The following is a 21,265-nucleotide window of genomic DNA, read 5'->3' as shown; positions in this document are numbered from 1 at the left end:
AAAATGTTGTGCGACAAAAAAAAATTGCCGCCCGCGGCTATTATTTTGTCGCGCGGCTATTGTTTCGTCGCCCGTGGCTATTATTTAGTCGCCCGTGCCTATTATTTTGTCGCCCGTGGCTATTATTTTGTCGCACGGCTATTGTTCCGTCGCCCGCGGCTATTGTTTTGTCGCGCGCCTATTATTTCGTCGCCCGCGGCTATTGTTTCGTCACCCGCGGCTCTTATTTTGTCGTGCGCCTATTATTTCGTCACCCGCGGCTATTGTTTCGTCGCCCGCGGCTCTTATTTTGTCGTGCGGCTATTATTTTGTCGCCCGCGACTATTCTTTTTTGACGCCGGCGACAATTTTTGGACATGCGGCGAATTTTTCCGCGGCGACATTTTTCAGCCGCAAATCCATGCCTGGCGAAACTTTTCGCCCATCACTAGTCACAAGTGCAGGAGTGCTAAGAAGCACCAAAACACTGCCCTAAGTCCTTATTCAGGTTGGAGATACGGCAGGGGAAGCGTCCATTCTAGCGTGAGGTGCAGAGTGCAGCCACAGGGAGGCAGGGCAGGCCGAAAGTATGGAGCCCCTGTTGGTGACATCTGCAGGCTCTCCCTAACTTGCATGTCTAAATGATGCAAAAGTTAGGGGATGGGTAGGGGGGCCTCATGAATACAGTGCTACCAAACATAGGCAGTGCTGGGGGTAAATGAGGGTCTCTGCTTTCCGTTTTGGCTTGCATTCATTTAGCAGGGGACAACAAGCCAGGGTGCATCCATATTTTAGACACTCCCTTGCATATTAAAAATTTCCCCGAAAGTCACCATTTTACTGATATTACCACTAAATTTTCCCAGTCATTTAAGAAACGACTTGTTCTTTCTCAGCACTAAATATTTTCCTTCCTTTTTTTCGATTTTGGAGACTGGAAAACTTGTAGCAACCCCAGCAGGACAAAGGAAACAATGACCAACTCCTATCCCACATAAACTCTTAATTACTTTTACAGACTCTACTGCAATGTCACCGCTACCCAAAAAAAGCCATGACGGGGGTAGGGGGGACATCTAAATATTACTGAAATAAATGAATTTATGCACAATCCAGAGATGATGATTTTTTTTTTCTCAGCTTTAAAACATTAGAGCAGTTGAAAACACAGCTGTTTTCCTGAAGTGCTCTGTTTAGAGAACACTATTTGTTGGCACTCGTGAGCAGCTTGAGAAGGAGATGGATAACCTCGGCATGACACTGCTTCATGTGATTGCTGAGTGAAGCTTAACCATTCATAAAATCCATTGTGGTTTTGGTTATAGGTCAGAGAATAATGTTCTGTATTATCAGCGAGCGTCGGAGAGCGGTGCTGAGAATATCATACCCCGCTGATCTATCAGCTGTGCCACTTGCTTTAGATGATTGCTGTCTGTTTTTCCCTGGAAATGATGTAGGTGTGCCAAGCAGCAAGCAATGTGTTATTAAGACACAGATTGAGACCATTTACTAAATCTGCAGCGTGATGGTTTCGGAATATGTATGTTAATGGACGGGATATGGCACTTGATTTTAATTATATATATATATAGCGTTTGGCTGTTTTGAGATAAATGTAACTTCTAACGTGATCTGGTTTAGTATATTAATTTCTGTCATAATTAAAGCTTCCCATTCGTTTCATTTTTCCTTTACTTTAGGTGGCGGGCAGTTACATAAAATGGGAAATAATTAAAATTCCACAGGGAAATGTAGTGTGGAAATAGGGTAATGCCCTTATCTAGTAATGCTACATAGGCATTATTCCTTGTACATTATTAGAGCTCATTATTACTAATTCAGTGTAAGATGCAAACTATTAGCACAAATTGGATATTTTTTTTACCCACAATGCAATCTTTTGTTTTAGAGAATTCCAAAGTAATAGTGGGTACTACACATAAACTACCCAATTTCACAATATGGATGTAAATTGGTGCCCACTTCGGCACATTCTGTGCAGACTGATGCATGCAACCAGGGCTGGATTTACCTGCCATGAACCACTAGGCCACTTGCACCCTGCCCCGCGCACATTCTTCCCCGCCTCTCCCCACGTGCCCGCTCCCCCCCCTGCGCTCGCTTCGCCCCTGTACTTGCACCATCTCCTGTACTGATTGGCTGCACTGGGGACTGGGCAGGCTGGAGATTAAAACAGCTGTCAGAAATCTCCTGTCCTGTCCCCAGTGCAGATGTGGCCTGTGGGTGTCATGCCACCCCCTTATCTTTGGCACCCTAGGCCCGGACCTTTGTAGCCTAGGGTGCTGTGTAGGCACTGCATACTAAGGCAACCCTGAAAGTTGGGCGTTCTAGGGCACCCTGCCATGCATGTGCCATGTGTAAAGAATTACATGCAAAAGCACATGTAGACACAAAGAAACCCTAGGGGTCATTTATTGTTCCTGGGGACATTAGTGCTAGAGCTCTAAGGATCTAGAGCACAAGAGCTTACCCCTTAGTGCTCACTTACCAAGCATTGGATAAAACCAGTGCAAAGAGCAGTTCCAGGAGTCCAATAAATGTCTGTATCTTCCTCCTATACTCCCCTTTTGCTAGATAAAAGGGAAATTTACAGCTGCCCTTGTTACAAGTGCAGGAGTGCTAAGAAGCACCAAAGCACATTCCCCTTGTTGGGGCCCCTGTTTGCACCAAGCATTGGATCAAAAAACCCAGTCGAGAGAGCAGTTCCAGGAGGTGCAGCAAAGCCCTGTCTTTACAACTTGCCTCCTGACATGCAGGTTGGGGATGGCAGAGGGCCACCTAGAAAGCCCCCTCTTGTACACAGTGCTGCCTTATGCAAGCAGTGCTTTATTCAAGAGGAAATTCACAGGTCTCTGTGCTCCAAAACAACTTACACAATGTGTGCAACTTACACAATGCAGAAATTGCTGCCTTGCAGTTTGCACGCAGTGTTTTACATTGTAAATTACCCCTCCTGTTGTGATTGCAAATGAGCCCTATTATTTATATTGTATAATGTTGTACAGAGCAGGTTGTAAAATGAAATAACAAGATGGGCTGCTGGGATGTCTAAGTTTGTCTGTTTGTGTGTTTGTTTTTCCATCTGGAATAAGTAAGGGCTGAACTTAATAGACTTGAGACTTTTTCTTTCCAAAATAACTTAGTATGTAACTATGTCAGCCTCAATGAGCCATCAAAGGGTTTCATTGCTTGCATAGAGCCTGTTATATAAAGCCACATACACTAGCATTATGCAGTAATTAGCACATAAAGAAAATAAACCATTTATGAGGTTACGGCTCTGTTAAGGATGAGCTCTACAATTCTAAGGGATTTATACGCTTTTTTTTTAATGTTAAGATTTGGTTTTCATGTGTGGTAGTAAAGGCAATGCAAATGAAGTGTCTGGTATTTAAGAAAATAAGATACGGCAATCATTGTGCCATTTAAACCTTGAGGAAGCTGTATAAATTAATGCAGTGCTTTGTGTTATTCACGTGACAGGGAATCAGATAATGGCTTTATATTTTTTCCTCTGCTTTTAAGTCTACTTTATGAAAATGTTAATGCTGAAAATTATAATTCCTTTAAACACACAAGGCACATTAAATCGCATTAAAATGTTCTCTTTACTAAATAAGGTGGATGGCAACTGAACTGAAATTGTCTTTTTTCCCATAATAACATGCTTTGCCTTTCAATATTTTGAAAAGTAAGTCTCGAATTCTTAAATAATTTTGTTGATGGTTGTCATAATTTCCTACTGAATAATACCTTCATTCTTTTCATTAATGCAAATTGCTGTTCATAAATTAGACTTTATTTTCTTCTTGTACATGCTTGGATAGAAGTTCTAGACAGGTCTTGGGGAGCATTGAAGTCTCCTGCTGAAATACAGAAATGAATTGCCGCCCTGCACCTTAATGCCCCTCTTTCTCAAAAGAAAGTATGATGAATCGTTATACTGATCTCGCCAGAATGAATTTACAGTTCTCGGGCCAGCAGGATGCAGAAAAGGTTTCTCAGGGAGTGAGTTGTTTCAACGTGGAAAGTAAAGCATTCAGCTGCTTCAGAGTTTGAAGGAAAACTGACATTGTGGAAAGAAAACACTGCTTCGACAGCTATATGTTCATATACAGCATTTGTAAAATGCGTTACAGTTATAGTTAGCCAACCAAATGAGGAATTGTTGCAAATGTATATTTCCCGATTATGTACAGTAGAAGTCCCATTTTATATTTTTCAGAGGAGCAGAAAAAATTGTTGCGAAGGGCTTTCCACTGACATTTTAGAGGGGTGAGTTGCAGACTGGATGATTTCTTGAGCAAGTAAAATGTCCAAGGCTATTGTGATATTGCAATTAGTATCGGGGTTGGTAAATATAGTTTATGTATGTAAGTGTATAGATAGGTCAGTATGTGAGTGGATAGATAGGTCAGTGTGGGTCTGTATGTGAGTGGACAGATAGGTCAGTATGGGTCTGTATGTGAGTGGATAGATAGGTCAGTATGGGTCTGTATGTGAGTGGATAGATAGGTCAGTATGGGTCTGTATGTAAGTGGATAGATACGTCAGTGTGGGTCTGTATGTAAGTGGATAGATAGGTCAGTGTGGGTCTGTATGTGAGTGGATAGATAGGTCAGTATGGGTCTGTATGTGAGTGAATAGATAGGTCAGTATGGGTCTGTATGTGAGTGTTTAGATAGGTCAGTATGGGTCTGTATGTGAGTGGATAGATAGGTCAGTGTGGGTCTGTATGTGAGTGGATAGATAGGTCAGTATGGGTCTGTATGTGAGTGTATAGATAGGTCAGTGTGGGTCTGTATGGGAGTGGATAGATAGGTCAGTGTGGGTCTGTATGTGAGTGGATAGATAGGTCAGTGTGGGTCTGTATGTGAGTGTATAGATAGGTCAGTATGGGTCTGTATGTGAGTGGATAGATAGGTCAGTATGGGTCTGTATGTGAGTGGATAGATAGGTCAGTATGGGTCTGTATGTGAGTGGATAGATAGGTCAGTATGGGTCTGTATGTGAGTGGATAGATAGGTCAGTATGGGTCTGTATGTGAGTGGATAGGTCAGTATGGGTCTGTATGTGAGTGGATAGGTCAGTATGGGTCTGTATGTGAGTGTATAGATAGGTCAGTGTGGGTCTGTATGTGAGTGTACAGATAGGTCAGTATGGGTCTGTATGTGAGGGGATAGATAGGTCAGTATGGGTCTGTATGTGAGTGTATAGATAGGTCAGTATGGGTCTGTATGTGAGTGGATAGATAGGTCAGTATGGGTCTGTATGTGAGTGTACAGATAGGTCAGTATGGGTCTGTATGTGAGTGTACAGATAGGTCAGTATGGGTCTGTATGTGAGTGTATAGATAGGTCAGTGTGGGTCTGTATGGAAGTGGATAGATAGGTCAGTATGGGTCTGTATGTGAGTGGATAGATAGGTCAGTATGGGTCTGTATGTGAGTGGATAGATAGGTCAGTATGGGTCTGTATGTGAGTGGATAGATAGGTCAGTGTGGGTCTGTATGTGAGTGTATAGATAGGTCAGTGTGGGTCTGTATGTGAGTGGATAGATAGGTCAGTATGGGTCTGTATGTGAGTGGATAGATAGGTCAGTATGGGTCTGTATGTGAGTGGATAGATAGGTCAGTATGGGTCTGTATGTGAGTGGATAGGTCAGTATGGGTCTGTATGTGAGTGGATAGGTCAGTATGGGTCTGTATGTGAGTGTATAGATAGGTCAGTGTGGGTCTGTATGTGAGTGTACAGATAGGTCAGTATGGGTCTGTATGTGAGTGGATAGATAGGTCAGTATGGGTCTGTATGTGAGTGGATAGATAGGTCAGTATGGGTCTGTATGTGAGTGGATAGATAGGTCAGTATGGGTCTGTATGTGAGTGGATAGATAGGTCAGTGTGGGTCTGTATGTGAGTGTACAGATAGGTCAGTATGGGTCTGTATGTGAGTGGATAGATAGGTCAGTATGGGTCTGTATGTGAGTGGATAGATAGGTCAGTATGGGTCTGTATGTGAGTGGATAGATAGGTCAGTGTGGGTCTGTATGTGAGTGTATAGATAGATCAGTATGGGTCTGTATGTGAGTGTACAGATAGGTCAGTATGGGTCTGTATGTGAGTGGATAGATAGGTCAGTGTGGGTCTGTATGTGAGTGTATAGATAGGTCAGTATGGGTCTGTATGTGAGTGTACAGATAGGTCAGTATGGGTCTGTATGTGAGTGGATAGATAGGTCAGTGTGGGTCTGTATGTGAGTGTATAGATAGGTCAGTGTGGGTCTGTATGTGAGTGGATAGATAGGTCAGTGTGGGTCTGTATGTGAGTGGATAGATAGGTCAGTGTGGGTCTGTATGTGAGTGTATAGATAGGTCAGTGTGGGTCTGTATGTGAGTGGATAGATAGGTCAGTATGGGTCTGTATGTGAGTGGACAGATAGGTCAGTATGGGTCTGTATGTGAGTGTATAGATAGGTCAGTGTGGGTCTGTATGTGAGTGGATAGATAGGTCAGTGTGGGTCTGTATGTGAGTGGATAGATAGGTCAGTATGGGTCTGTATGTGAGTGGACAGATAGGTCAGTATGGGTCTGTATGTGAGTGTATAGATAGGTCAGTGTGGGTCTGTATGTGAGTGGATAGATAGGTCAGTGTGGGTCTGTATGTGAGTGGATAGATAGGTCAGTGTGGGTCTGTATGTGAGTGGATAGATAGGTCAGTGTGGGTCTGTATGTGAGTGTATAGATAGGTCAGTGTGGGTCTGTATGTGAGTGTACAGATAGGTCAGTATGGGTCTGTATGTGAGTGGATAGATAGGTCCGTATGGGTCTGTATGTGAGTGTATAGATAGGTCAGTATGGGTCTGTATGTGAGTGTATAGATAGGTCAGTATGGGTCTGTATGTGAGTGTATAGATAGGTCAGTATGGGTCTGTATGTGAGTGTATAGATAGGTCAGTGTGGGTCTGTATGTGAGTGGATAGATAGGTCTTGATGGAATTTGGTCTTTTTCAACACCGCTTAACTATGTAACTGTGAAAGTTAGTGAAATCTTTAAATCAAGATATGTAAAATTGAGGGTTTACTGTAGTTCTTTATTCTACCCCTACCCTTTTACTTAAAATCTGCCATGTGTGTTGCTGTAGCTTTATTGGCCTTATGCATAATTGGTCGGAGACAGGGAATAAGGGATCCAGGACAACCACATCCAAATTGGGGGGAAAAAACCTAAAATAAAGATGCAATGTCACTCTTTAGTGAGCAGGAGAGCCCTGCTGGAAACCTTCTTCGCCAATGCCACTGGAACATTCTGTTGTGGACTGACACAACAGAACCGGAACTGTGAGTTAGCTTGGGCAAAGATTACTGTTAGAACAATAGTTTTAGTTAGAATTTGGCAGAAAATGATGTCACATTGCAGCACTGTGCATCACTACCTGTGGCAAATATCAGTGCATGCCAAATGAATGGCGCATCAGGACACACCAAAGCAGGCGTTTGCACAAAGAACCAGGAATCGGCGCACTGAGAGGTAAGGTTTACTGGTGCACCACCAATATTATAAAATATAAAATGCCACCAATGCCATTTTTTAAAGGGTACCTTCCTAGATTGGAGGCTCAAGGGAAATGTTTTCTCGACCCTGCCATTAGGCTTGGGATTCCTTTAATTAGGAAAAGGATAGCTGACCCTCTTTATATGGCTTTCTGTCTACACTACAGTTGTTTTTAACTTGTAAATATCAAAGATGCATATAGAAGAGGATGTCATCATCTACTCTACTACTAACTTTGTCCTAGAAAGTAACATCTCACAATAACCCGAGTAACATTGCTTCGGAAACGTGTACATGATGAAATTCCAAGCATTCTGTTGCCACGGGCAAGTGAGGAAATGTTATAAATCACTCCCTTTTGCTTCAATGGCAGTCACAGGACTGACCTTGCCACAGGTCTACTCTTCGATCACTGAGGTTTAGAAATGGTGTCTGTACACATTCGTTTTACTTGGATGAATTTCAAACTCATTTAAAGTTGGGTAAAATAACTGGGCCTGGCCAAGTATGACTAGTCTAAAGACTAGAATGATGGCCCTAATAAGCACATATGACACATATGAACTGAAATGGGAGAGAGGATCAACCTTTAAAGTAATAGTATTTGGGAGTTGAAGTCCCTTTGTTTTACAGAGAATCTGTGCACCGCCCACTATGGACCATGGACTTTAAAATATAATTTCAGCATATAAAGGACACTATAGACATTGAAATACTGTATAATTGCAAAGGCAAATGGAGTACTAATTACTCCAGTATATTTCTCTGTTTCATTTTTTAACATAACGTATGAAGCATACTGTATTTCTAGAAAAATATTTTGGTTGCTTTCAGTGTGTGTGCAGATGAGTGGGTGTGTTTGTACGCATGTGATCCAACAAGATATGATTTATTAAGGCAGTTAATCAAAACCAGTCTTGGATGGAAAAATACAATGCTGTGCAGTCTGTTGCTAAACAAAGGGCTAAGACTATGTTTGCAATTCTGAAAAATATATACTGATATACTCTGTTATTTTTCATCAAAAATACACCAAACTCAAGCTTTGTGGGTTAAAACAGTCAAACTCACCCTCCCCCCCCCATTTTACTTAAATGCCAATCATCTGTTTATATATGCATTTACACAGAAGAATGGATGTGGCCATATTGCTCCCACAATACACACCTTTGCCTTCTTTTTGAAGGGCCTATCATTGTTTTAATTATGACCTGTTATTTTAATATTAGGGTATATGAATTTTGGTTCTGTAGGGGTTTACCAAAAATGGGCCCTTAGGACAGCACCCCTAGGACAGGCCACAGGGTGGTGTTAGTTAAAGGAACAGTAACACCAAAAAAATGAAAGTGTATAAAAGTAACTAAAATATAATGTGCTGCTGCCCTGCACTGGTAAAAGTTGTGTGTTTACTTCATAAAGTCTACTATAATTTATATAAATAAGCTGCTATGTAGCCATGGAGGCAGTCATTCAAAGGAGAAAAGGCACAGGCACATAGCAGATAACAGATAAAACACTATTGTATTCTACAGAGCTTATCTGTTATCTGCTATGTAACCTGTGCCTTTTCTCCTTTTTTCCAGCTTGAATGGCTGCCCCCATGGCTACACAGCAGCTTATTATATAAATTATAGTAGTGTTACTGTAGCAAACACACCAGTTTTACCAGTGCAGGGCAACAGTGCATTATATTTTTATTACTTTAAAGCTCTTTCATTTTTTGGTGTTACTGTTCCTTTAACAGGGACACTGGGATGACTGGGTGCTAAATAGTTAACAGGGAGTATACCTGTAGTTTGGGTTATGGCCACAGGGTGGTGCATAGGCCCATGTAAGGGGATGCAGCCATGTGCTGGCAGACATTTTAGTCCAGGGGCTGTGCAGGTAGTGTGCACCCCTGGCACAGCTAATAGACAGAAGTTACATAAGAGGTCGCTCCAGGAGTGACATGTAGGACACCCACCCGAGTTTAGAATGGGCGGATATTGCCCCTCCAGGAGTGGTATTGGGGTTAAGACCCCCCAGCATTACATCAGCTGGAGTGCAGGGCCACAAATGGCTAGAATAGGTGGACCAGGTCACCTCTAGTCCAGGAGTCCGGATCTGAGGGGGCTTAGGCGTGAGTACTGGAGTGGGTCGCCTGTGGTAAGGCTGCCTAGCATGAGTACCGGGGAGGACCTCAAGAGGGGGTGCCTCCTGGCGCGAGTACCGGGGAGATCACCTAGAAGGGAACACTTGGCAAGAGTACCGTAAGTTGCCCAACAGGAAAAGGATCTCAATGAGATGTAAGCAGATATGCCCTGCATGCGAATGAAATAATATGTGCCACTCCTGGAGAGGTGTCTGTCCAAATAAACCGTTGTATCTGATTCACATATACTACTGTGTCTGAATGTACTTCATACCCAGAGGACCACTACAAGCTGGTAAGGAATAACCCCAGGGGGGGTATATCAGCCAGGAGTAAGTGGGTCCCAAGAGGGGTATAGCATCCTGTTCGTTTCCCAGGGGGTGGATTATAGTTCCACAAGATCATCCCTGGGTGGAGGCATGCCTTTAAGGGGAGAATTCCCTGTAAACCCCCATAGTAAGCGGAGGCTCAGGACTCCTGTAGCGCCACGTAAAGTAAATCAGCAGGTAGCAGCACTGAAATAACCACAAGTGGGCTACAGTTCTATTACATTAAAGTAGCGATCCCCAAACAGTGGCTCGCGAGTAACATGTCGCTCCCCAACCCCTTGGATGTTGCTTCCAGTGGCCTCAAAGCAGCTGCTTATTTTTGAATTCCTGGCTTGAAGGCAAGTTTTAGTAGCATTAAAGCATTCAGGTTTTTATGTATAAAATATTATCACTTCTCTTGCTCATATGTCTAAATGTAATTAGATAGAATGGTAAAGCACCATGCACTCAATCAGCTGTTATTAGTATCCTTGGTTCTAAAGTGTCATTGTGTTCTTCAGGGCTGTAGAAAATGAAAATACATTTAACACAAACTGAAACAAAATTTTTAAAAAATTGCTGCATAAAACAACTTGTAGCTACCGGTCCTGCCACTTATACTAAAGGAGATAAGCTGCAGTGTTTCACCAGCCATATTAACCCTACTGTGGTGTAGCTTAGGAAGTGCTCAAGAATACTGCGTGGGCTAGCTTTTCCATTACTATCATGCTGTGTACACAGAAATATGAGTGAATGTCAAATAAATGAAAGTCAGCATGTCTTAATATCATGCTAGGTCACCATGATCCTTGGCATAGATCCCAACATGTCTGGAACTTTATTGGAGATATATCATATTATTCCCCCACAAGAAATCCAGATGTTGCTTTGGTTGTGGTGGTGGAAAATGCTACAGAACATTGTCATTTATTATGAAGGCGCTTTGGCTTGAATGAGCAGATTTATCAAAATTTGAAAAACTTGTGGGGTCTTTTTTGTGCAAAATTGCAATAAACTTTAAGAGTAAAGCAACAGGAAAATCCTTGAGACAGGTCGAGACTTCTCCAATTAGTGGAGTGAAAGGTTTATTTTTTATTCTAACACATAGGGGCACATTTACTAATCCATGAATCTGAATGGGAAAAAATCGGATTGGAAACCAAAATTTTGCGACTTTTTCGTCGGCGTCGCATTTTTTTCGTATTTTGCGCAATTTTCCCGCGAAAAAGTCGCGGGACATACGAAAATTCGCTACTGTGACGAAAAAGTCGCAAAAATACCAATCATTACGAAACACCGCGTTCGGACGCTTTCGGTCCGTTCGTGCATTAGTAAATCTGACCCATAATGATGTGCTCCCAAAGTTTATAGCTGGAACAATGCTGGTGAAAAAATGTGATAAAAAGAATAAAATAAGAACAAAAAAACTTAAGACTGAGGAAAAACCATATTGGTGCAAATTTTCTCACAATCAGTTGTACATAAAACCCCATTCACTGAACATACTGTCAAAATGCGCTCTTTGTACTTCTGCGTAGTTCTGCTCTGCACCGCTCAGTCCTTCCTGCCTCCCATACTGAATTGAGTGTGGTTGCACCTATAAATGCAGAGGACCCCTGGAGCTACTGCCACCTCCAGGCCAGGCAGTAGCTCCAAGGTTTCCTCAGCACCCTGTGTTAAAGGAAACTTTACCCCCAAACTGTGTAGGTCTCTATAAAAAATATATTAGCTAAAACCCCTGCTTCACTAATTAAACCATTTTCATAAAAATATACTTTTTTAGTAGTATGCGCCATTGGGTAATCCTAAATAGAAAATTGTCAGGTGATCTCTGAGTAGAGATGTAGCGAACTGTTCGCCGGAGAACTAATTCGCACGAAAATCGGGTGTTCGCAAGTTCGCAAGTTCGCGAACTTTTAGCGAAGTTCGCAAATTTGGGTTCGCCTTAGCTGGAGCCAAATTTTGACCTCTCACCCCAGAGCCAGCAGATACATGGCAGCCAATCAGGCAGCTCTCCCTCCTGGACCACTCCCTTCCATATATAAACCGAAGCCCAGCAGCCATTTTACATTCTGCCTGTGTGTGCTTGATGAGTTAGTATAGGGAGAGAGCTGTGCAGGGATTTGAGGGACAGTTTAGGTAGCTTTGCTGACTAGTAATCTACTTTCTACTGCTCTGTATGTAGCTGCTGTGGGCAGCTGTCCTGCTGATCATCTGCTGTAACCAAATAGTCCTTGTAAGGACTGCTTTTATTTTCTGATTACTGTTACTCTAGTCTTCTTTTCATTGTGTACTGCAGCTCCGTCTGTGTGTGTTGGAGACAGGTGTGCTGCTCATAGTAGTGCAGCAGCACCAACCACACATTCACATCATTTTTTTTTATTTGTGTTTTTTTACTTTGCTACTGTAATTTATAGAGCCGAGTGCTATTAGTCTAGCTGTGTTGGGGACTGGTGTGCTGCTCCTAGTAGTTCACCACCAGCACCAACCAGAGATGACTTTTTTTTTATTATTAATTTCTGCCCTTTACAGCACAAAACGCAACGCTGTGTCAACAACGTATTTTTCGGATACATTTTTGCCCTTGATCCCCCTCCTGCATGCCACTGTCCAGGTCGTGGCACCCTTAAAACAACTTTAAAATCAGTTTTCTGGCCAGAAATGGCTTTTCTAGGTTTTAAAGTTCGCCTTCCCATTGAAGTCTATGGGGTTCGCAAAGTTCGCACTTTTTGGTGGAAGTTCGCGAACGGGTTCGCGAACTTTTTTTGGGAGGTTCGCTACATCTCTATCTCTGAGGGAGCACACAAAATGGTGGCTCAAGGGAAAAGATGTTAAAGGGCAATATTTACTGATATATAAATATACACATATATATATGTATTCCAGTATATTCTAGTTTGGTAAGATTATTTAATAGGCCACTTAATATGATATAATATATGTTGGTTAAATATTCTTTCTGATGGTATAGTTTTCCATGCCCCCTTGTGACCACAAAACAGGAACTCTGGGGGAAACCACTGCATTATGGGAAAAAACATTGTAACTGTGTTCATAATTGCACTTTGCTCAGTTGTAAACGACCCCTTGTGAGTTTAAGTAAAGATTTAACTCCATTTCTCATCTTGTCCATTAATAAATCCATCCACAGGGTCTATGCATTGTAGTTCAAGCATATTACCTCTTCTTGAATATTTCTAAGGGCTGAGCCCTAAAGTCAGCTTATTTGTCGTAATTGTCACAGCCTGTTGCTACAATTAAACATCATCTACCCTATCTTCAGCTATATCTATTTTCTCTTTTCACAAACATCTATTTTATTTTACATTTACAGTGCTGAATATACAAGCAGTGCTTTATCAATAAAGTTATACATATATTTGCAAACTCCAATTTACAGTATTCCCTGTTTTCTTGTATTTTACACTCCTTGCAGCTCCCAGCATTTTACTCGTATAAAGTTACTTATCTCCATTTATCCTTGTCTTTGGTTCTGTTTCTTCTCTACCTGTTTCCATGGCAGCAGTGAAAAAACAAAGGGACGCTTATCTTGTAACGTCAGAAAGCCCTGTGGTTATACAACTTTAGAGCAATTGTTTCTCCTCATTTGTTATGGATGTGGGGGAAATATTGATGAGAGAGAAACAGGGCTGGATTCAAGATAGTCGAGCGTGGAGTAGAGATGATACAGATATGCAGAAAAAATAATATATAAATGTTGATTAAGAGGTAAACAGGGGATTTCAGTTCTTTTTCTGCAACAGTGAAACTTTTGTTTACTAACTACAGAAAATATATCTTTTAAAAAACTGGCTAAATAAATTCATAAATTTAGGATAAGTATTACCCAGGAAACATAACCCGCTCGCACACAGTTTCTATTAGACATGACTGTTGTTTCTGAATTTTGTGTATATCTAATGTGCTATTTCAAAGGCAACAGGTTGGTTTTAAACAGTTCTGTATTAAGATGAACAGCCATGCAATGTATTAAACCAAATGGGCCTACATGACTGATATCTGACCAGAATAGACCAGAATAGGGAGAGGGGGGTGTGGGCCCCACCATGACTGACAACTCAAGGGCCCACCATTCCTATCACAAATTCACCCCCATCACAAAAGCGCCCTCAAACCAGTGTGTACATCTATCCGTGTAGCCACTGTATGTCCAGTATGTTAATGTACACAACCAGAGAGGGCTACAGAAAGGCTGGCAATGACGTTAGGTAGTGGGTGATCTAGTGGCTGTGGGGGGCCACTGGAACTGTGACCCACTGGAATTTTTTCCAGTGGGCCAGTCTGACACTAATGGGCAGGTTTGAAAGTCCTGTTGGGAAAGGAGGGCACTGGGAAAGGTGATGCGGCCCTCATCTGACAGGTCTCTGAAGGCCCCACTTACATTCCATCTTTGCTCCTAGGGCCACAATTGGATCGGGCTGTGAAGGAGCAAGGCTGTTGTTCAGTGGGTGTGGTTTCATTTGGATCATGGGTGAAGCTTTGACAAAACTAGGGATAGCCAAAGCAAATAAGCTACATGACTGTGCATCTGAGGGGTATTTTTAATTTTCCTTGGGGTTCCATTCATGAACTACCATGTGCTTACTGTGCCTATTTTTTTAATATAATGATAATCATGTGTGTTATGCATATAAATTTGAGCATAGTATTATGTATGTGACTGAATTCACCTGAACAATTTCATGTCTAGGCAGCCTGTATGAGTCGGCTGATAGCAACCTGCATTTATCAGAACAATAATGTAATCCTGCAGTTACCAACAGAAATCTTTTTTCCTGCACTTCTATCTGTATTAGGCATTTTCAGAGTTAAGCCAATGATTCTGCTGAAGTTGCTAGGAGTGAGAGCCGACTCATTCAGCCTGCCTTTCTCTTCATAATGTTTAGGTGCAGGAAGCACAAGGTTCATGTAAAATACCTGCCATGAAGGCAAACCTATATAAAAATAAAACTATTGTATAAAAATAAACACACACAAACGCTAAACTGAGTAGTAAATTGATGTAATTAGATATAAACATTGACGTGATGAAATATTTATACCAGGCACTGCACAGATGCCCTTTAATAGCGACTGATAATGGCTTTACTCAGTGAGGAAAAAATATGTTCAAAACATCATGATCTCCAGTGTCAAAATGTTGGTATAAATGTTCAGACAATTTCCCAGACAGAAAGGACATTTACTGTACACAGTTTATTCATTTGCACTTCTACACAGACCGCAGACAGAGAAAAATCCATGGCTGTTCAAGTGAATGCTTATTAATGCTTATTCCTTCTGTGTCCTTTCTCCTGACATTATGTTACGTTACTTCTAGTTAAGAGATCATCTTACTTTTACACACGCTGGTTTACAATTTGGTTGGTATAATTGTAGCATTTCTTATTCTTGAAACAAGAAACCTGTTGTGTTTTGATTCAACATATTTTGTGTAATTAGAAATTGCTAAACTGATTTGCAAATTTGATGCAGGGGCAGAGACTGAGGGGAAGGTATTCTAATCAAAAAAGGAACTTTGGGGTCCCAGATTAAAGTGACCTCTCATGCTTCAACGGTCAGTGGCATCCTTGGAGTTGTATTTCAATAACAAATTGGAAAACTTTAAATTAAACAAGGTTGTCTTTGTGCACGCATTCAAGATGGCGGTGCCCATAGGACTCTGGTCAATTTTGGATGATGCATCCAAAATTGGAGCCAGAGCCATTTTTATCTCAAAGACAAGCGTAAGATAGGAAGCTCTATCCATGTTCTTACTTTTCTAGAAAATTCTCCTCTTCTGAGCAAAACTACGATACTGGGACCCATGAGTTACTTGCTGTCAAGTTAGCTTTGGAAGAATGACAACATCTTCTAGAGGGCTCACCATACTCCATCACCATCTTTACTGACAATAAGAATGTAGACTATTTCCAGGCTCTGGAATCCTCGACAGGCTCAGATGGCACTCTTCTTTCCTGGGTTTAATTGTTTATCATCCAGGTTCCAAGAACAACAGAAGCTTTGTTCCAGTGATGCAGTTATTCCCCCTACCAGGATTATTGCTTCTCTGCTTCCCCAATTTGCTTCACAGATTCAGTCTGCTCAGTCTTCTGAACCTCCTGACATTCCTATTGCCATGCCTTATATTCTTTCTGAACTTCGTCACTTTATTCTTCAGCAGACCCACTGTTCCAAACAAGCTGGGCATCCAGGTGTAAGAAAGACCATGGATTTGTTAAAACGTCTAAATCATATCGGGAGTTCCACTAAATCAAAGTTGGAGAAGAGTTTGTTAGCTCCAAAGAACTATGCTGATAAGAAGTGTAAGTGCTCTCCCCAATACTCTGTTGGAGACAAAGTGTGGCTATCCACTAAAAATATCCATCTTTAGATTCCTTCTCCCAAGCTAGGCTCTCCGTTAATTGGCCCTTTCTCTATTCTGGGATAATCAACCCTGTGGCTGTCCAACTCCAACTTCATCCTGAAATGCGTATCCCTAATGTGTTTCATGTGTCTCTGATTAAGCCTGTAATTTCTAACCATTTCTGCTTTGGATAATCTCCTTTTGCTCCTGTTATTGTAGATGGCACGGGAGAATGAGGTTGAGAAAATTCTAGACTCTAGATTCTCCAGAGGCTTTTTACAGTTTCTCATCCAGTACAAAGGGTTTGGACCTGAGGAATTGTCCTGGGTTAAGCATTCAGATGTCCATAACCTCAACTTGGTTATGGTGGTCCAATGGCCCCCCTGGAGGAGGGGTATCTGCCAGGAGCGTTCCACTTTGTGCGTGCATCCAAGATGATGGCACCCCATGCAATGACATGTGGGTGCATGATGTTATTGCACTTGGCAGGAAATTCAAAGTTAAAAGGATGCCAGAGACCCGGGTTCAATGCCCCTATATAGGTCTTCTTTTAGAAAGCTTCTGGGTGTTCCTAAATTGTTATTTATGCTTGATCTACCAGTTTTTGACTCTCAGCCCATTGGGACTCTGAATCAGTTATTGATTTAGCCAAATCCAGTTTCTCTACCAAAGATGCGGCCAATACTGGACCAAGTCTGAACCTTTTTTTTTGCAAAATTAGAAAATTAAAAAAATGCATCACAGGGAAAAAAAGTATTCCCATCAGCTGTCTAGCACTTTAATGTCACGTAACTGTTGGGTTTAAATTAGGTTTGGCTGAACATTGTGGATTCAGTCAAACCAGAATATAGTATGCTCAGGCGGCAGTGCTTGGCAAGTTACCAGGGGTGGCAATAAGCTGCTTCTGGTAACATCAAGAGCCAGATTTCAGATTTTTAAATCCCTCTCTGAACTAGAGATGCAGCCCCCATTGACCCTTTCTGACACAAAATTCTAAACACGGGCTGACTCAGGCCAGTACTTACTGTCAAATCATCCCTGGTTGTTACACAATTACAAATTCTGGCTATGAGGCCCATTTCATGGCTGGGGCCCAGCCTAAAACAAGCCCTAAGACAATGCCCCTTTTGGAATTACAAAATAATGTTTTAGTGTAATAATTAGAAATGTTCCTTGGCCCCACAGAACAATCACTTTATGGCCTCATAAAAACCAGCACTTGGAGACCAAGTTAATGCTCCTTAATCAGAGAAGGAAGCTTTATTGGTTCCATAATTTAGACATAGACTATATCCTCATTCTATATTACCAGTACAATTATCTGCCTTCTATTGCAATTACATTATAGGTTATAACATGTAAATATTTTAATAAACATATTAATAGCTTGATCCTTTGCATGGTCATTTAACATCCTACATAATCAACCATTTTGTGATCAGTCATTAAATTTAATTACTTGTTAGCAGGTCAGTATACATTTCCTTACTCCCACTGTTGATCTAACTTTATATCCACAACTCATTGAAACTTTCCTACTTCACATGTCCTGTCTGAGCTTGATATTGTTATCATCACATGAAATTCCGATTAACCTTTTAGGATCCAGTTACTAATAAAGATGTTATATATGCAAGCTACTGAGCTGGAAGCATGTCCATAACACATTGGCCTAGGGCCTGACTCACGCAGAGTCTGTTAATTATAAAAATATATTTGAAATTGCTCATTTGTCAGGACCCCAAAGGGCCCTCTATACCCCCTGGGGCCTTGGACCTATTGCCTTGGTTTTATACAAAAGGGTGTAATTGTATTTCATTCAGTAACAACACCATCACAATGTATTTACTCCTATTTACTCAACATACAAAACTTGGAATCACTTACCAAAGTAATAATCCTTCTTCCTGAGAAAGTAATGCAGTGACAGGTGGACCTGAGTAACAAAAGGCTTGTTCAGTTCACTTTTCTCTTCAGCCGGTGTAAGATTTAAATCCATGTGATACTGCTTAGCGCACTCTGGGAAGACAGGAATCCTTTCTTGGGAAGGCATGAGTCTGTCGAGCAGTGTTTGGGAACTCTTAGCTAGGCCGGTCACTTGTTCCACTGGTAACAGGGAATGCCAGGGACTGCTCTGTCACCGAGTCTGCGCTGCAGCCATGAATAAATAATGCACCCCCCTCTATTACAATTCTGCTCTGCACAAAAGGACTCTCTATTACCCTCTCTAATTACAGAAGGGCAAAGTTATAAAGCCCAGACAGGTTTATGATTCTATTGACCCTCTCACCCAACCACCCCCAGCCACAGTCTGAATAAATGAGTGACATCGGAGCACTTTATTTTTCTGTGCGAAAAAGCTGATCTTGGATTCTTGGTTTTTATGTAAGTTTCTGGTTTCTCACATGAAGCCTTGGTGCATAAATGTTTAATTTCTCAGACTTTAATATTTAAGGCAGTGCTCTTTTTCCAGCATTTCCCTTAGCAAAGTTAAGAGCAAACTGCAAAACTGTAAAGGTTACACTTATGGTCCAAAAATCTTGTTAAATGTGTAGTAAAGAAAATAAATCATGGGAGAAAAATAAAAGCAAAGCAATTGTATTGGCATTAACTCTCTCTCTCTCTGGAATACTGGGAAAAACGGAAGTCCTCCAGAAAATGTAACAGATATTTTATATCCTAATAATTGACCTACCAAAGAATTTAATGAGATTATCTTTACATATCAGTAAATATTGACATATTACATATTTTATATTGAGCCACCATTTTGTGATGCTCTGTATGCCACTTACCGATCACCTGACAGGAAATGATGCAGGCTCTTACTGTAACAGGAATATGTGTGAGAGCAAAGACATGTTCACTCAGTGGCTGATGACTAGTGCTTTGTGCAAATTTCCCCACAGTTGCTGCATAAAAGAATCCCATTTATTATAGGCACTTGCATTAAAAGATACTACTTGCACTTGTATATTTGCACTCAGCACTACTTGGTCTATCCTGGATCCTGTCCAGAAGCTAACACAGTGTGCCTACTGACGCAGTGGAAAACTAGTGCTTCCACCACCTGCAAGGGCGGGAGCACATTTGCACCTAAATTACCGTATATACTTGAGTATAAGCCAATCCGAATATAAGCCAAGGTACCTAATTTTACCTAAGAAAACTGGAAAAACCTATTGACTCGAGTATAAGCCTAGGGTGGGAAATGCAGCAGCTTCTAAGTTTCAATAATCAAAATAAATTCCAATAAAATTAGGATCTATCAATCTTACTGAACAAATACGTGCAGGGAATCAGTATGCAAGATGGCAGGCTCCCCCCTACTGCCTCCTCTAGCAGGGTCACCTGGAGAAGTAATCACTCATTAATGACTTGCTCCTCAACCTGTCTGTCAAAAGGAGCACATCATAAACTGAGAGGATTCAGCTTAAGGTTTACTTCAAGGAGCTCCCTCTCTCTCCCTCCCTCCTCACCTCAATAGCATGCAGGCTTGATGTTCTGTTGCCTGCCTGCTTCAAACAGTTCCATTCCTGCCTGCTTGTAAAGGCTCTCCCTCCCCCTCTCCATAAGACACAGACACCAGAGCTGAAAGCAGGGAGTATGCGATGTCATGCCGGGGGTGGGGCAAGGAACCAGGAAGGAGCGGAGCACAGAAGAGCACACAGGGAATCAGGTAGCAGAGGGTGTTAGTTGGAGGGACTCGAGTATAAGCCAAAGGTTAATTTTTCAGCACATTTTGGGTGCTGAAAAATTCGGCTTATACTCAAGTATATACGGTACCCTTTTGTTTGCAATTTCCTTAATCATGTAACCTAACATCACCTGATTTTAAGTGTTCAGTTTTGTTTGGCCAAGCACTTAAGGTGGCCATACACGCATACACGGGCCGATTGTAACTGCCCATATCAGTCCCTTAGACTGATTTGTCAGTTTATCGGCCTGCCCGGACACATCTGGCCTGAAATTAGCCAGATATCAATCGGGCAGGTTAAAAAATTTAGTCAGATCAGGGACCGCATCGGCTCGTTCATGCAGTCCCTGAACCGACTGCGCCTATTACCAGCGTTCTAACGACCGAACCAGGGCCAAACGACCAAATTAGCCTAAATTCACCCGGTATCGCCCACCCGTAGGTGGGGATATTGGGAGAAGATTCCTACTGAATCCAGGATTCTTTGCGTTCCTAGTAAAGAGTATCCTGGCACTGTTTTTACATTTTTGCCTTCCTCCACCATTTTGTGATGCTCAATTTCCCAGCATAACAATTAATTATTTTACTTTTCTAAAGACATTGTTTTTTTATGGATGTTTCTCATGAACAGGTTCCTTGTTCATACAGGGATGTGTTGGTTTAACTTTAAAAAGTACTCTGACACTGGTTTTTAAGACTTAACACTTGTAAAACACCCAACACGGGTCCAAACTATATATATATATAGTCCAAATAAACTTAAAGAGTGATCACTATTTCTTGCATATGTATAATAAATCTTACCCGTGGTAAGGATAGGTCCGGGTGCTCATGCCCCAGACCTTTCAGCTAAGGGAGCCATCATGGAAACAATGAGCAAAAGCAGGCAGGCACTCCGGAGATCCCAAAAATAGGTGAAGGAAAGCAGCAAAAAATAGAAAAGTTTATGATAAAAAAGTATAAATTTTATTTAGTCCATATGTAAAAACATGGAAAGCCTTACGCGTTTCGTACACAAGGGTACTTAATCATAGGCTCAATATATAAAAAATTGGTCGTTAAATAAACTGTCTCTAGGCACTTTGGTAATCTTGTGGTATACGGTGCATCAGGATGCAGGCATGACTATTCTGTATAATACCTGTAAAGAAGGCAAACGTATGTAAGAATGCTAAACATTTAGTAAAAGGAAAAGAAATGTCTATAGATATTA

At 41.5% G+C, this 21,265-nt stretch overlaps 1 protein-coding gene across 1 annotated transcript in view; it reads right to left on the bottom strand.

Moving 5' to 3' along the window:
• The window catches only part of c10orf90 (chromosome 10 open reading frame 90), a 70,135-nt gene extending 51,599 nt beyond the window's left edge, over positions 1-18,536 (bottom strand). The window contains exon 1 of the mRNA XM_031906602.1: positions 18,243-18,536. Coding sequence (XP_031762462.1) covers positions 18,243-18,408 — 166 coding nt within the window. The 5' untranslated portion in view covers positions 18,409-18,536. The remainder of the gene's footprint in view (positions 1-18,242) is intronic.
• Between the last annotated feature and the right edge of the window lie 2,729 nt (positions 18,537-21,265).

Source organism: Xenopus tropicalis, chromosome 7 (genome assembly GCF_000004195.4).
Source record: "Xenopus tropicalis strain Nigerian chromosome 7, UCB_Xtro_10.0, whole genome shotgun sequence".
Lineage (NCBI taxonomy): Eukaryota > Metazoa > Chordata > Amphibia > Anura > Pipidae > Xenopus > Xenopus tropicalis.
Note: the sequence above shows the minus strand (reverse complement) of the source record. Positions and strands in the feature narration are given on the sequence as shown.